A 17,173-nucleotide genomic window follows, 5' to 3' on the forward strand; every position below is an offset into this window, starting at 1 on the left:
CTTAGTAAATATCTGTTAATTTAATTTAGCATCAATCTAAGGTTTTAAATTTCCAAAAAGATCTTGGAAACTGTCTTTAAGCTGACATGTTATAAAACATAATTACTGCTGAAATAGAGTTTGTCAGAATAATGCCTCAGTTTGATTAAAAGCAAATTTATATTTTTATAATCTAAACATAGATTATATATATAAAATGTAAAATAATATATTTTATAATATAATACTATATTACATCTAGTAGATGTAATACTAGCTTCTGTGGCTAGTTAAACCATTTAACTTTATGAAGATTATACTCAAGTATAATAAAAATACGTGTGGGGCGTTTGGGTGGCTCAGTCGGTTAAACATCTGACTCCTGCTCAGGTCACCGTCTCACAGTTCATGGTTTTGAGCCCCGCATCAGGCTGTGCTGACAGTTCAGAGCCTGGAGCCTGCTTCTGATTGTGTCTCCCTTTCTCTCTGCCCCATCTCCCATTCATGCACCTGCACTCTCTGAAAAAAATAAATATTAAAAAATTAAAATATGTGCTTCTATTATATGTAAGGTTGATAACTCACAAGACAGCTGTTTTCATTAAATTAGGAATATTAAACTAGTCTTGTTTGCCAAAGATTTAGCTAAGTTTTTGAACTAGAATTTTTAAAATATTTGGGTTTTTGTTTTCTTTTTTAAGTTTTTATTTAAAACCTAGTGAGTTAACATATATGGCAAAATTGGTCTCAGGTGTAGAATTTAGTGATTCATCACTTACATATAACACACAGTGATCATCACAAGTGCCCTCCTTGATACTTGTCACCCTATTAGCCCATCTCCCACCCACAGTGCTCTATCAACCCACAGTTTGTTCTCTAAAATTAAGAATCTCTTATGGTTTTCTCCTCTCTCTCTCTTTTTATCTTCACCTATCTTCATCTCTTTTGTTTCTCAAATTCCACATATGAGTGAAATCATATGAAATTTGTCTTTCTCTGACAGACTTTTTTCGCTTAGCATAATACAGTCTACCTTCATCAACATTGTTGCTAATGGAAAAAATTCATTCTTTTCAATGGTTGAGTAATATAAATGCACACACACACACAACATTTTCTTTATCCATTCATCAGTCAATGCACATATGGGTTCTTTCCATAGTTTGGCTATAGTTGATAATGCTGCTATAAACATCAGTGTTCATATGCCCCTTTGAATCAATATTTTTATATCCTTTGGATAAATACCAAATAGTGAAATTGCTGAATGGTAGGATAGTTCTATTTTTAACTTTTTGAGGGAATTCCATACTATTTTCATAGTGGCTGCACCAGTTTGCATTCCCACCAACTTTCTCCACATCCCCACCAATATCTGTTGTTTCCAGTGTTGTTAATTTTAGCCATTTGTGTTAGTTTTTATAAGAATACTGTTTTTTTTACAAAGTATTAGAAATTGTTTCTTTAATTTATGAAAGTTTTAGGAATGTTTAATTTGTGTAAGTGCTTATTTATCTCTAAGTTATTTGGAATAGAAGATAAAGGATTTTATAAATTAATTTGGTATACTCTCCAGAGATAAGAAAATATTATACATATATAACATACATATATACACAAACATATATACATAAACATATAGACAAACACAAGCAGAGATCTCATGGCTTTAATTCTAAATTTTCAGCCATGAGTAAGTATAAACACACACAGAAATTCACTGGTTTTATGAGTTAGCTCTTGTCTTTGCCCCACTTTATTTTTTATGAGAATTGTGTTTCTGGTGGATGGGTAAATTGAGGTTACCTGTTCCACATGAAGACTAAAGGTTCCTACTACTATTTGTAGAGGAGGGTTTTAAGAATTTTTTTTTTTTGCCTGGATAGTAATCTTATGGAGACCGTATCTAAGCGAGGAGTGAGGGAGCAAGAGAAACAGCCCTTGGGGTGTCTCCAAGGCTCATCTACCTGGATAAAATATCCAGAGCATTTCAAATTAAGTTTTTCAGCTTCAGATGATTGCTTTTGGGGTCCCTGAGATTCTGGAGAGTCCCCAGTGGGGGCAAGGGCTAAAGGACCAGATATTGGTACTAGGCACAGATAATTTGGGATATTGGGAAGCAATAGTAGCTTCAGTGGAGAGTTGACAAGGAAAAATGAGTCAAGAAGTCACAAGAGTAAGTGTAGACAGCTCTTTCATAATGTTTGGCTGTTGTGGAGAAGAAACTGAGGTTTTTCAAACTTTTTGTTTGTATACTTATCTCTTATCTCGGACATTTAAGTGATGAGCTTTTGCTTCTGCTTCCATTCCACTTTCATCTCCCAGGGAGGGAGGCTGAAGTTCCATTCTGACTGCCATTTATGACCTGCAAAGGGACGCTTACCCCAGATTGTTCATCGTAAAAAGAGGATGAAAATACTATTACCTCGTAATAATAGCTAGGACTACTTAGCAATAAAGAAGACACATACTCCTAGCTGTGAAAATAAGGCTGCCACAACATACGTATGCACCTGCCTGTGTGTGCGCCAGGCTCCTACGCATTTCAGCGTGTGCGCACCGCGAGCACCACCATTTCCTGCAGCCAAGCGTTCTGACCGCGGTGCCTGCTGGGAAATGTGACCATCTATAAGGAAAATGGATGTACTGGGCAGGGCTTATGCTGCAGTCTTGCCCATAGCAGCCACCAGATGGCGCTTGAGGATCACAAATGGGCCAAGGCACATATTTCTGGCCTGGCCCAGAGTCTTTGGGTATTGGTGACCAATTTTGGGGTCATTAGCCCCTTTGAAAACCCAGTGAGCATTATGGTCTGTTTCCCTTTTGTCACCTTCACCCAGCCTGCCAGGGGAGCCTAGGGGAGATGCTCCTTCCCAGACAGCTGGGCACTGGCAGGACTGGCTGTGTTCATAAGTCATCTGAACACTACTGCTTGGGGAGGAGACCAGATGGCTTGAGGCTTTTTAGACAGGACAGATGGACTGGGACAGGGAAGCCTTGCAAAAAAAACAAAATGCCAATGGAAGGAGGGGACAGGAATGCAACTGTTTCCAACTAGAAGAAGACTGTCTTTTAAAACCTCATTGAAGTAATCATGTGTTCTTGGAGACTGTCTTTGTCAGTAGGAAGGGAGCAGTAGTGCTGGGTTACCCCCAAAAGGGAGACAGACTCTCCCTGGGGTGGGGGCCGTACTGGGCTCCTCTCTTCCCCACCCTCTGGGAGAGGAGCCCATTATGGCCACAGTAGGTGACATCAGCATGCAGTGGGTGAAGAAGGACTGGTCCCAAAGACTCATTCCGTAAAGGTGTTCACTGTTCCTCAGCACCTTGGCTGATTCTGAAGACAAGAATGTGGCTGCCGAAGTGGGAGAGACATGGCAGGAGAGGCCTGCAGTCCTGAGAGGTGGCCATGGGGACCCAGCTGCACCCTCCCAGCAGTCTGCAGCCCCCAGAACCCCAGAGCAGCAGAGCAGCCCCAGAAGACCAGAGGAGCTTGTAGAACTGGGAAGCCACACCAGCAGGTAAGCGTTACACTGTGCTGGGCTCCTACTACAGCCCAGGTTTCTTTTCATGAGCCACCATCCAGAACAAACCCTAACATGTTAGGCAATCCTCTCTGCAGATATAAGTGGCCAGGAAGCAGTGGAAAGGTGACCAGCAATGAGTGCCCAGGGGTAGGTCCTCATCGGCTTCAGTTTGAAGCCATAGCATCAAATCTTTTAGACCAATCCTGGAACAGAGAAGGTGAACAGAGTACCATGTTTTCTGGCAGCCATCCGGAGCATGAAGACCTGGGTCAGGAGAGGGATGTGGAATGCCTTTGCCATTAATGGAGATGGAAGATCTCTGAGGAAGGTGTACCCTGGTGTGAACAGGAGCTCCTATCAGAGATGAAGGATATTGGATGAACTCTTCCACTGCCACCCCTACAAGGGTGGCCTTGCATGGCAACATTTGGGTGCTCTCTTTGCTCTCTGGAGATCTTTCCCCAAAGCAACCATGAGTTTGGAAGTAAGCAAGAGCCATGGGCCTAGAGACAAAATATAAGTACCTTCTATGAACCAGTTGTAGGTATCACCCACATTGAGCAAGAAGGCCAGGCCCCTGAGCACTTACCCTCAGGGACTGCATGGTGTACCAATGAATAAACACTATAGCAACAATACCATAATGACAACCATTAGTGTCTGCTGTGTACTGAAAATGTGCAGGCACTGTTCTTGTGCCTTATGTGTACTTGTCTCATTCTCACACCAACCCTATAGGGGAGGTGCTATTATCTCAGATCTACAGAGCAGAAACTAAAGCAGAGGGAGGTTAAATAGCTTGCCAACAGTCATTTGGCCAGGCAGTGGTCTAACAGGGATCAGAACCCAGACAGTCAGAGTCCAGAGCCTATGCTGCTAATGGCTGTGCTCTATTTGTGCTTCTCCATTTGTGATAAGCCCAGAAAAGAAGGAAACTGGGTCCTCTGATGAGAGAGGCTGGGACAAGGAGTGTTGTAGCTCAGATTGTTGGGGAAAGCTTTTCTGCTAAGAAGGATACAATTAAGGTGAGGCCTGAAGCACAAGGAAGAGCCAGACTGGAAAACAACCTGGAAAGACACAACACAGGCAGCATGTACAGAGACCACAATGGGAGAGGGAGCTGAGAAGAAGAGAATAAATGAAGGGTTCTGTGGATGGAGGCTAAGAAGTGAAGTGAGGAGGGAGAAAGGAGACCAGGTGGGCAGGGCCAGGGCTGGATCTTAGATTAGGAGGAGGAGGCTATGGGAGGGAGGTGGGATGTTACCTGACCAGGAATAAGAGCCTTCCTGGTGGGGGTCTTCAATTGCTCACATTGCAGTCCTAGAAGGATCCGCACGGAATTTTTTTTACCTTGCCCCTTCAGCTCTATTGTCCCTTCAGTTATTGTGCTAAGTATGGACCACAGAATGCCGGACACTTGCTAGTTGTTCTTTCCTCATGCATTCAGTTTCTCCTCATACTCTGGCTCTGTATTTTATCCCCCATCTGTCTTTCCCATGGGGCCTCCCTTCCCAGTCAGCCCACCTCCTCTAGTTTCCATGGTTCATTCCTATATCATAGGGTGACATAGGAATAGGCATAGGATCACTGGGTACATAAAAGCAGGGTACTATGCCCAAAGCAAGGTACTTCTCTGAGGTGATAGAACAAGTACTCCAGAAGGGTTTCTGAAAGGAGAAGGTGGTGTTATGTGCAAAGGTATTAGGGCAGTTAGTGTGGCTAGAGATTCAGGTGTGTGTGTGTGTGTGTGTGTGTGTGTGTGTGTGTGTGTATGAAATAGTTTGAGAAGATGAGGCTGGGGAGCTAGGCAGTACAAGATCATGATTGTTCTCACCCCTGCCCACTGTTAAACTAGTTGAGGTCTTGAACACTGGATTCTGTAACAAGGGAGTGATACCCCAGAACCCGGGTCAGGTTGAGACAGCCACATCCAGAACTTGATCTGAGCAGCAACATGTTGGAGAGAAGCCAAATTCATCCCAAGACAATGTATGCATATAGAGCTGTCCCAAGGCCGCTGGAGAGTGGGTAGATGTAAAGGGGATGGCACAAGTTTTGGGGGGGGGCAGTGGTGGTGCCCAACAGAGTGCCTTAGACGGCAGCAAGCAGCTATGGCAGCTTTGGGTATGGGACTGGTGACCCAGGAACAGGCAGAGTGAAAGCAAGTAAGGGCCTGGCCAGAGAAAAACCTTGCAAGCCAGCTAGGAGGTCAGATTCTAGGCCAAGGACTGTGTGTACATTCAAATGGTGGAGATTCAGAAAAACCATCATATGTGTCAGTTTCTTGCCTCTGCTTGTGGCAAATGCCTTCCAGAATGAGGTACATCCAAGTCTCTTCTTTGGTGATGCCTAAATTCATTTGTCCCTCTCTCCCTTGGCCTTCTATTCTCCAGAGAGTTCTCTGGAGGATGGGGGATAGAGCTGATCCTAGGAAGGGGCTGTCCCATCCAGTGAGGAGGTGAGTTGAGTTGTTCTGTCAAGTCCCTGTCAGCTCAATGGCTCTGCTCAAATCAAGTGAGTCACAGGCCAAGGCCTTTGGCTGTACTGGGGAGTTCTGGGAGGATCTGTAAGATTAAGGTCTTGCCACTGACTCAGTGTTACCTGGGTCACTTAACCTGGATTTTCTTATCTATAAAGTAAGTGGTTCTACCCACTGATCTCAGGAGACTTGTATAACTTGTATAAGCTCCGTGATTTGTGTGGGTTGTTTTAAAAACATTGGCATATTTTTTAACTCCTTCAAGTGGCAGTCTCAGGAGTAGGCCCCCAAACCCTATTTGACCTTGGCAGATGTCAGCTCTCAGTGTTGACAAACTCCCCCCTCCATTTACTTCCTTCAGGGTGAAAAACCCCTCAAGCTGTATGGTCACTGTTACCACTACTCCTTCTACTGAGCAGCCTCATGTTTACATCCCAGCCTCCCCAAGTGAATTGGACTCCATTTCAACCAGGTAATAAGAGACAACCTGGGAGGTGTTCTCTGGGCTATATCCCCCCAAGAGCTAAACGACTTGGTTTTTGCCCCATGTCACTTCCCTAATATTAGCTCTAGTGCCACCCCCAATTCCCAGAATCCCATTGGTTAAGGGACCACATAGTGTAGTCCAGATCTCCCCAATTTAAAGTCCTGTTTGTAAGCCTGGACAGAGTCTCATCGTATCCCCTTCCCCCTATCCCAATGTCAATTCCTGGTGTTCTGCCATCTGTAGGACCTTGCTAATAATATCTCTTGAGAAGCATGTGGTAAGGCCAGAGAAAGCCCACTGAGGCCAGAGCCTATGTCTGTCTCTCTCACATTATTTACTGCTTCACCTACACTCCTGGCCTCGCCTGCAGTATTAGCTATTGCAGGAAGGCTGAGTGAGGTGTGTGTATGGGGAGGGCAAGGAGATCAGAGCACTCTCTGATAACATCAAGCCAGCTTGATAAAGGTCAAATTCAGGGCCATGGTAAGCCAAACATGAAGCTGACTTCCAGTTTTGCCACAGGCCTATCTAGGATTGAGAAGGGAGAGATTTTATTGTTGCTAGAGATTCACACAGAGTGGCGAGGACCAACAGTCTACGGCTGCAGTTTGGAAACTATCCTGAGCCAGGGCAAAAGGGGAAGAAAATGCAGTCAGAGAGGAAGATAGGAAGTTCACTTTACTGCAGTCTGGGGAGGTGGGGGACAAGCCTCCCATAGTATAGAGATCTTCATGAAGGAAAGCATGTTGACATTGATTGCAGGGAGCCTTTTTCTAGGGCTCTCACATTTGTACACAGCAACCTGAGCCCACAGCCTCCAATTTCAGCCCAGTCAATAGTACACTCACCAGTGCAGCAGCTCTTGTTTGCCATTTTCCTTGCCTGGTGGCAGTTAGAGCCCATCAGTGCCTCTACCTCCAGGGCTTACCATAAGCTCCTTCACTTCCTCCCAGCCTTGGGACCCTCCTTTGGGCAAGACCCAGTGCCCTGGAATATTTCAGTATACCTCTTTCTGTTTCACTGTGCTTCTTTTACAGCAAAGGGATTCTCTTCATGAAGGAATACATGAATGCTAGTGAGGTATCCTCTGGGAAGCCAGTGTCTTCATGCTATGACAGGTAAGAGCAAGTCTCAGATCCTTCCATGATCCTGAATCCCCCATACCTCATCCAGGGCTTGGCCCAGAATTGTTTCTGTGTAATCATTTATTGAATGGATGAATGATATAATTGCCCACAGACATGATTTCAAGCTGTTCTACCTAAGTTGGTACCTTTGTGTTCCCCTTTATTGTTAATTCATCCTACATCCTACTTCCAGTGCCATGCCCTTCTGCCTAACTTTTTTTCTTGGTAGACCACAAGCTTTCTTTAGTGAAATTCTAAGAGCATTCCTCTTTACAGAGCTGGCAAAGCCCTTAAGGACTTTTTATCTAGTTAATTCCATCCTGTTCCAATCTCTTTTATCTAGTTAATCCCATCTCTACCATCTCTTAAGCTCCCATGCCCTTTCCAGCATGCCAGGGTTCCTCACATTTAATTGCTGTATGGCCACTGTATGGCCATTAATTGCACACATTTGAGCACACATTTGACTACAGTTCCTGATATATACTTAACTTTTCACTCATCATCTCTTTATCTGCTTGTTTCCTGATGCCACATGGAAGGATACCTTCATGCCACCTCAGTTAAAAAGTAATCTACACTGACATACCATTCTCCCAGGAATATTTTTTTATGGCACATCATCTCATGCCTAGGATGAGGATTTTAGTTACAGAGAGGAGCTCCCTGGCCTTATTTCATGATTGGGCCTCTGGGGATTCTGGACCAGCTTTCATGGGTGTTGTGGGATAATGGACATGGACGTCAAGTTCAAGCCCTAGCTTGGCCCCCATTGGTTGGGTCATTTTTCACAAGATTCTCAACCTTTCTGAGCCTCAGTTTCTTCACCTGTAACTCCTAAGGGTGGTTTTTGTCAATAACTTTATTGAGATATAATTCACGTGTCATAAACTTCCCTCTTTAAAGTGTGCAATTCAGGGGCGTTTAGTACATTCATCATGTGTGCAGCCATCACCACAATACAATCCAATTTTCATCACCCCAAAAGGAAACCACATAACCATTAGCAGCCTCCCACACCACCAGCCACAGCCCCTGGCCACCACTGATCTGTTTTCTGACTCTATAGGTTTGTTTTAGGGAGGTTTTGAGATTAGAAATAATATATGCAAAAACCCCAGCACCCCCGAGGGAGCTGTCCCTGCCATCCAGCATTTGCCTCTAGGAGTGTTACTTGACTGAACTCTGTCTCCTGGGTTTTCTTCTGTCATTCCCACTCCTCTGTAAACTTTAATTCTTACCATATGACAACTACATTTATTTGAAAAAATTTTAATGTTTATTTTTGAGAGAGAGAGAGAGAGAGAGAGAGAGAGAATGAACAGGGGAGGGGCAAAGAGAAAGAAGGAGACACAGAATCTGAAGCAGGCTCCAGGCTCAGAGCAGTCAGCACAGAGCCCAACACGAGGCTCAAACTCACGAGTTGTGAGATCATGACCTGAGCCGAAGTCAGACGCTTAACCGATTGAGCCATCTAGGCACCCCATCTAAATTTATTTTAAAATTGAAGTTTACATTCAGTTAAAATGTTATGTCTTATGAAAAAAGCAGAGTTTCTCTATTGGAGGATTGTGTAGTGTATTGTGTTTCCCCCTTTTCCTTTACCTTCCAGGAAGCTTAGAGATAAGCTTAATGCTGAGAAAAAAACACACACACACACACACACACACACACACACAAAACAGAACCTGGACTGAAATTCTAGCTCACTCCTTACTCCAAGCATGACCTTAGGCAAATCACTTAACCTCTGAACAGCAGTTTTTCTGGCTACCTCTCATGGCCACCACATGGCTCCTGTGAGAATGGCAGCTTCACTAAAGTGTATCCCATGGCTTGTAGCTGGTCACACTTTCCTGACAATAGGGTTTTTTTTAATCATTTGTGTTTATTATCAAAAGTCATATTGAAAATAAAGATGCGAAACGGAAAAAAAAAAACTTCACCCCAATTCCCCCTGTAACTCAAACACAGGTAATATGTCAGAATCTTTCCTTCTTTTATTTGCTCCCATTCCTAACGTCTGATTTCTGCTGTGAGTGGGCTCTTAGTGACTCACATTATAACCCAGACGCATATGTGGGGAGAAGAGCCATGATCTTTTCCTACTGGTCAGTGAATCTGGGAGGGTGCCTCCTGGAATACACAGCCTTAAGAATCATGGCCACTGCCCTTGTCATCTTCCTCAGCATGGCAGGTATTCTTTGCCCCCATGCAAGAGCCCTTCTCCAAGAGAATTATGCCTCCCTGGCACCAACTTCAAAGCTTCCACTGCCCTTCAGCATAAGATGATGGCTGGCCATGCAGAACCATGTCTCAGCTTGTGGCCACAGGATTAAAAATATTATAAAAGCATTTCCGCTCATGACTGTGGTAGTCATCTGGTTCCCATCTTCTGCCCTCTTCTTCCCCATCACACTCTCTGCAGCATTAGAAGCATTGAAGACTCGTGTGACGTGGAGAAGAAACCTGCATGTGACAGCTCTCTGTACTCTGAGAGGTAAGTCTACTATCTTTCCAGGGAGCTCTCAGGTCTACAGAGAAGAAACAGCTGAGAGACATTTCCACACTAAGTCTATTTGCTTTTGTCTTCCATTTGGCTGCTTCTGATCCACTTGCAGATCTGTCCTTGGGGTGTCACACTTGTGGCAACTAAAGCCTTTGGACCCAGCTAAGACAAAGAGGGCAAACTCAAAAGGCTACTGAGAAGGGAAATTATGATGTCTGAAAGCCCAGGGAGCTCATGTTAGCAGGAGAGGCCCTTGGAATTAGAACCTAAATGATCACTTAATTAACCTGTAAATATGACCAGAAAGAAAAAAAACTAAACTACAAAAGACAGCAATAGGTGGAAAGTGAGGAAAAATGGGTTGCTATCATCAAGAAGCCAGAGAGAGCCATTCATGTGAATTGAATGAAGGTGCAGACATTGCTTCATTCAGCAGTTTTTAAAGCTGTCACTAGATGACAGTGGCCACAGGATGGTCTTAATGATAAAGAAGTCCTATTTCTAAATTCTTGAAATAAAAGAGAAAGGAGTCTTAGAGATGCAGTTCACTCAGGTCACAGTGAAGGGAACAAGCCTGAAAAGAATAAATAATGTACCATATGTTACACAGTGAGTTAGTGGCAGAGCCAGGACTAAATCCCAGGTCCATGACTACTCCCAGGTCAGGGGTATTTCTACTGTGTTATCTGACTAACTGTGAGCTGAAACTGGTGATGGTAAAATACATGGGGGGCGGGGAACAGGATTTTGATTAAGGCAGGAGTCTTTAGCAACACTGTTAAGAGACTGAGCCCTACATGATGGAGGGACCAAACCTGAGATGATCATGGTAATTCTGGGCCCTTGAAAGGAGGATCCTGTGTGGCTCCAGGTTGGTAGCAACACCTCTGGCTTCTGTCAGAAGCATACCCAAATCTCTGAAAGAAAGCACTCCCAATTTATGCCTGAAGAATCATGGTGGGCAGGCATTTTGAGCAGATTCCCTCTGAGGAGGAAAAGCAGTGGTGACTCTCAGAAACAAAAGCAGGGACCCTCAAAGTGGGAAGATACTCAACCTAGAAGTCAGTATCTAGAACTCAAACATGATGTCCCATCAGAATCTACAGCCAGACTGTCTTTGGGATGGTCATTGGAGTATCATGGGGCAGGGTGGGTCCAAGAGTGTAGGGTCTGAGAGGCAGGGCTTAGTGGCGCCAGGCATGAAGGGAAGCATCATGAAGACAGGGGGCCAGGTAGGGAAGACAAGGGCACATGTCCTATAGAAGAAGGCATGGGTCTTCCTGTTCTAGAGGAGAGTAGTGCCCCCAGCATGCCAGGCAAGGGGTCAGGTAGAGGTAAGCTGCCTGGAATAAGAATCAAACCAAGGGGTCCACACATATGATTGTGAGTAAGGTGAAGATACATGACCAATTTCTGGAAATATCATGAAGGTATATAGTAAACTGAGGCCCAGCCAAGGGATATGTAACCAATTGCACACTGCAGAAAAAGATGGCAGGCTGAGAATACAGGCACATAGGGCTGTTTGTGTCAAATCAGAGGGTCTGGCTGCATCACATCAGTAGCCTGCATGCCAGCCTGATTGCCAGGTTCTTGTTTTTCATCTCACAGAACAACTGGAGGGATCTGTACTTACTGCAACCAGGAGATCAGAGACTGTCCAAAGATTACCCTAGAGCATCTTGGCATCTGCTGCCATGATTATTGCTTTAAGGTAAGGAAGAAGGGTGGTGCTAACATCGTCCAGACTTAGGGAGCCTCGTGGATCAAAGACTAGAAAGAAGGCTTGATCTCTGTGTGATTGTGCTCCATGCCAGAGGCTTGGGAGAAGTGGGAACTGAACGAGTGGAGGGAGTTGAGGATGCCAGCAGTCATTTCCACGGTGCTCAGCATCTTTTGCAAACTGGAAGCCAGAATGCCTGATCAGCCCAGGGCAGCCGTGGAGATGGTTGGAGACCTAGACACCTAGCAACTCATGACCCCTCTTATTCAAGACTGTCTGCAGGAAGGTCTGCTGTAGATGACTGGCCACTTTTGTCCTTCAGATATCCACTAGAGTGGCAGGTGTGAGAGTCCTGAGGACAGCAGAGCTACACTGTTGTAATAGCCTTCCCTTTCATTAGGTTTTCATATCACCTTCCTTTGGACCTTAAATATCACAATTAAAGTCCTTCAGCCCTCCTACAACAGCAATGGCTTATTTTACATATGACCCCAGGTTCAGTGTCCTTTATGGGCTACCTCACCATACCCTTATGATAACCTGCCAGTGTGCCCACTTTATATATCAGGAAATAGAGTCTCAGAGAACCTCAGTAACTTGCCCAAGATCACCCCGCTAATAAACAGTGGATTTAGGGCTCAAATCCAGGCACAGTTCTGAAACCTGGGCTCCTAACTACTATGTGATCATCATGCCTGCTAATTTGTGTGGGTTTGTTTGTTTGTTTGAGTTTTGTCTCTGTTTTCTACCAACTTTGGTTCTCTGCTTCAAAGTCCAGGATGTGCCATCAAGTCAGTGTCTGCTCAGGTGCACCCTCCACACTCCGCTAATTTATGTTGCTTCACTTACATGTTGACCTCTAGCTTGCTTTCTCTTTCAGTGTGGGATTTGCAGTAAACCAATGGGTGAGCTCCTGGATCAAATCTTCATTCACCATGACACCATCCACTGTGGGAAATGCTATGAGAAGCTCTTCTAGGTGGGTACCAAGCAGCCAGGAAACTTATTTGGGAGAAGAAATGTGCCCGGGTCTCTTCCTGAGTCTCAAACCAGAATGCTACTATCTCTCTTAGCCTTGAGGCTTTGAAGTTTTAGGTGGTACAGATAAAGACCCTCCCCACAGACCCTTCTAAGTTGCAGGAGTTATAGCATCTTCCTCTCAATAAGTACCTTTCATGCAGCATCTTATCTGAGCTCTCTAGCTTCCCTGGGATGCTGGCCAGGCCTGTGTTGTTAGCCTCATTTGAGAACAAGCAAATGAAGACCTAAAAAGGAAACAACTAGCTAGTGGATGGCAGAATCAGGATCTCAACCCAGAACTTCTAATTCAAATCCAAGGCTCTCTTCTAAATTCCACCATTGGATCACTTCCACCATTGCTTATATAGCATAAAATCAGGACTCAAAAAGCAAGGTGCTCAGTGAAACTAGAATCAGGTGGGGGACCAGCAGTAGGTAAAGGCCAGGATAAATGGGCATATGTGGGAGGGGATGGTGCCATCCTGGGGCTGGCCCAACCAGGAAGGGCTGCTTGGGTAGCCTCTGGACCACATCCCCAACACTGCCTGAAGACAGGTTTGCATGCTAAAAGCCAGTAGAACTGACCCAGACTCAGTGTCTGAGCTGCATGGGACCTGGTGCCTATAGGACACTGCCTTTCCAAATTCTGGGAGCCCCTTCTCCTTAGCACCTCCTCAGCTAGAAACACAGAGCAGAGTATCCACCTTGAAGACAATGGAAATGGGTAGCTGCCAGGCTCTGCACCAGCTATAAGCCTGTTCTGCCTTCTCTCTAGAAGACACTTGACCTGGACTATTTTTCCTAATGCCTGGAGACATCAACCACCCCAAGAACCTCTGACTGGTTATTGGATTGGATGTGCATTTCTAATCTAATGGCTACTACTATTTTCTTTTAGCTCTTCCAGGCTGAGAAGAAGTTGATGACTCCTGGACAAGTTTGGCTGTCCCCAGTTGCCCCAAGTTGCTAGCTCCTCTTCCCTCACTTTCCTCCTCCCCATTTGATTTCTTCAGACTTTTGCCCTTCTCAAGTTGAACTGATTGCATCTAGTAGAGTATCTTAATGATGACAATAACTTGTGTGTGTAGCTTTTAATAGCTTAGCAAGCACTTTATATCTATGATCTTATTTCAGGCTCAAGAAAAAAAAAGATTGAACAAGAATTCCATCTTGGCTTTCTTAAGATAGGTTGGCTTCCTGATGAGTTTAGATGGTCTGGTACGATAGGCAGGAGCATGAGTTTCAGTGTGTCCTGACTTTTGGGACAGAGAGCAACCCCACATTCTAGGTTACAGCTCTAAGTGTATCTTTGGGGCTTGAAAACAAGAGGTCCCCTGAAGCTTCTGAGGGGCCAGATGGGTAAATCTCTGGTGGGTAAATTGCAGACATTGAATGCTAGGGATTGGCTTAGGCTAATATTTAGCTTGTCTGTTATAGTTGCCATATATATGTGTGTATGTATGTATACATATATATACACATATATATACATACATTTATATATTTAACTTTCCATACACATTTAAAAACAGTTAATTGCTTTTCATTGAGTTATATAGCAGCTTTTAATTATCTTCTCCTTCCCAGTTTTCACTATAATTGAGGTTTTTTTCCTGCAAGCTTGTGGGCATGAATTTGAAAGTCTACACAGATAAGATTGCATTCCATGGGGTGTGATTCTTAAGAGGCCACTGACCAAAGGAACATCTGTCTCTGAATCTTGATAGCTGATTAATACCTTTTCCCTCAATTCCAATAGTTACACATAAATCTTCAAAAGTAGGTTTCAGGTTGTATAGACTCCAGCAGGATTAAGAAGGGAGAAAAACAGTTAACATTTCTCAAGGCCTTACTACCTATCAGGCATTATCACAAAGTGATGGCATCAATCCTCATACTAATCCTATGCAGAGGTTATTCTTGTCCCCAGTTTATAGATGGGAATATCAAGGCTCAGAAGGTGGTCACTACATCGTGTGGAACCATTGCTGTCTCTCTCCAGAACCCATGTTCTCAGTAACAGTAACCACATTACCAAGCATTGATTTAGTGTCGTGTGCCAAGGTCTGTGCAGAGGTTACCTCATTTTACCAAGTAACATTGCCCTCCATAGGTCTTCCCTGAGGCATACTCTTACAAAGAGAGGAAAGTATAAAATCATGTTCCTCCTCTGGGCATCCTAGGTCTCCCTATGAAGTACCACAAAAGTCAAAGTGCCCTCCTTCCCTCTCCTCCCCTTTCTATGAAAATAATTTTGAACTGAGATACTCTTCCAAACTTAGATTTCTCTGCTGGGTAGAGACTTGACTCACAGACCTTCCCAAAGAAGAGCTTGTCAACCCAGGGAAAGCCACAGTGAGCTACCCAATCTGAGCTAGCCAGGATATCAGCAACTACTGGAGTCCCAAGTACTTGGAACAGAGAAAGCTGTTGACTGTCTAAACAAATTGCAGGCCCATCCATGTGGTCAGCTGATACTCTACTCAGGTTCAACTAAGCTCATCTGCCTTTGGGACCAGGATCACTATGTAAGGTCCTTGAGAGGAAGGACAACCTGAAAGTTTTCTGATGAAAACTGAGGGTCTGTTCCCTTAATTTAATTAGAAAATGTCTCCATCTCTCTCCAGTTTCTGACTCCTACGCACATTGGCTGGTGGACTTGTCTTCCCGTCAAATGATCAGAGAGGAACATTCCATTTATTTGCATAGATGTACATCAGATTTGCTCTGGAGGGGAAAAGTGGTACAATAGGTCATGTACCACTAAATATGAGCTGGTATTCCCCAGGTATAGCCCACAGCAAGGGATTTGGCACATGATAGACACTGACAGGTGCTAAATGAATGAATAAAAGGGAAAGAAAGGCTGCTCCTTTGTGTTGGAGGTACCAACCCTGAGTCAGTATAGCCTAGTTGATCGAGTACAGGATAAAGAGATCCAAGATAGGCTGACTTCTCCACCTTTAAGATACACTGTGCTTTTAAGGGAGTTTTAGAACCAATATGCAAGAAATTGATGGAAAGCTTGTAAGATCAATATTGATTTCTATTCAAAACAGACACTTTCATGTCTAAAAAGGCACACAATTCTGCAGACTTAAGAGAGGTGGTTGCATTATACTTTTGCTTCTTTTTAATTGTCTAGTGTTTTTAATCACATTTGCTTAACCCAAATTAATGTACTCAATTATAATAAATGTTGAGATATTAAATATGTCAATGTAGTCAATGTTAAGGTTTCCTTTTTTTAAGTGTAATAACTTGGTGTATTGGCTGTGTTATTTTCTTTTTTTTATTTTCTTTTATTTTTTTTTAATTTTAATTTTTATTTTTTTTTTAACGTTTATTTATTTTTGAGACAGAGAGAGACAGAGCATGAACGGGGTAGGGTCAGAGAGAGAGGGAGACACAGAATCTGAAACAGGCTCCGGGCTCGGAGCAGTCAGCACAGAGCCTGACGCGGGGCTCAAACTCACGGACCGCGAGATCATGACCTGAGCCGAAGTTGGCCGCTTAACCGACTGAGCCACCCAGGCACCCCTGTAATTTATTTTCTAATATTACCTGAAGCCATTCTCTATAAAAGCAAATAAATACTTCAAGAAGTATCAAATCTAAAGAGGCAAAAAATAGCAAAATCTAGAAATCATGCATGCACAGGAAGCATAGCATTTTAGACTAGTCAGATATTTTTGTTTTTTTAAGTTTATTTATTTATTTTGAGAGAGAGAGCAAGTGCACAAGTGGGAGATGGGCAGAGAGGGAGACCGAGGATCCAATGTGGGCTCTGTGCTGAGAGCACAGAGCCTGATGCGGGGCTCAAACTTGTGAACCATGACACCATGACCTGAGCCGAAGTCAGATGCTTAACAGACTGAGCCATCCAGGTGTCCCTAGACTGATGAGATCTTAACAAAGAATATTTTATTCTTTTGGGTCCATCCTCCCCTTTATTACCATTGCATACAGATGGCCATCTAGTCCTTGTACACTTGCAATGATCAGCTCAGTCCCATACAAGCCCACTCTGTGGACAGGTCCAGTTTCAGAAAATGCGTTGTTCAGTTGAGTTAGAATCTTTTCCTTTTAACTGGTAATATATCCTCCCTTGCCTATATGCCAGCCCCTAAAGTAATAAAGATGCTTATTGGGTTCTCCCTCATCAACTCTTTTCCCATCTAAACAACCCTGGTCCCATAAACTCTTCGTTGACAATAATTCTAAATATGTATCTCTCAAATATCCTTCTCAAAGGTGCCCACACACCATCTGAACCCATTCCTCCAGAAGTGTACCAGTAGTCAAGACTTGCATCTTTCT

At 43.9% G+C, this 17,173-nt stretch overlaps 1 protein-coding gene across 1 annotated transcript in view; it reads left to right on the top strand.

The window, feature by feature from the left end:
* The window catches only part of ZNF185 (zinc finger protein 185 with LIM domain), a 70,304-nt gene extending 54,239 nt beyond the window's left edge, over window positions 1-16,065 (top strand). Inside the window, exons 17-23 of the mRNA XM_042974985.1 lie at window positions 3,305-3,502; window positions 6,349-6,459; window positions 7,512-7,592; window positions 10,030-10,101; window positions 11,722-11,824; window positions 12,714-12,812; window positions 13,752-16,065. Coding sequence (XP_042830919.1) covers window positions 3,305-3,502; window positions 6,349-6,459; window positions 7,512-7,592; window positions 10,030-10,101; window positions 11,722-11,824; window positions 12,714-12,812 — 664 coding nt within the window. The 3' untranslated portion in view covers window positions 13,752-16,065. The remainder of the gene's footprint in view (window positions 1-3,304; window positions 3,503-6,348; window positions 6,460-7,511; window positions 7,593-10,029; window positions 10,102-11,721; window positions 11,825-12,713; window positions 12,813-13,751) is intronic.
* The last annotated feature ends 1,108 nt before the right edge of the window (window positions 16,066-17,173 follow it).

The sequence above is a fragment of the Panthera tigris genome, chromosome X (genome assembly GCF_018350195.1).
Source record: "Panthera tigris isolate Pti1 chromosome X, P.tigris_Pti1_mat1.1, whole genome shotgun sequence".
In the NCBI taxonomy this organism is placed as follows: domain Eukaryota; kingdom Metazoa; phylum Chordata; class Mammalia; order Carnivora; family Felidae; genus Panthera; species Panthera tigris.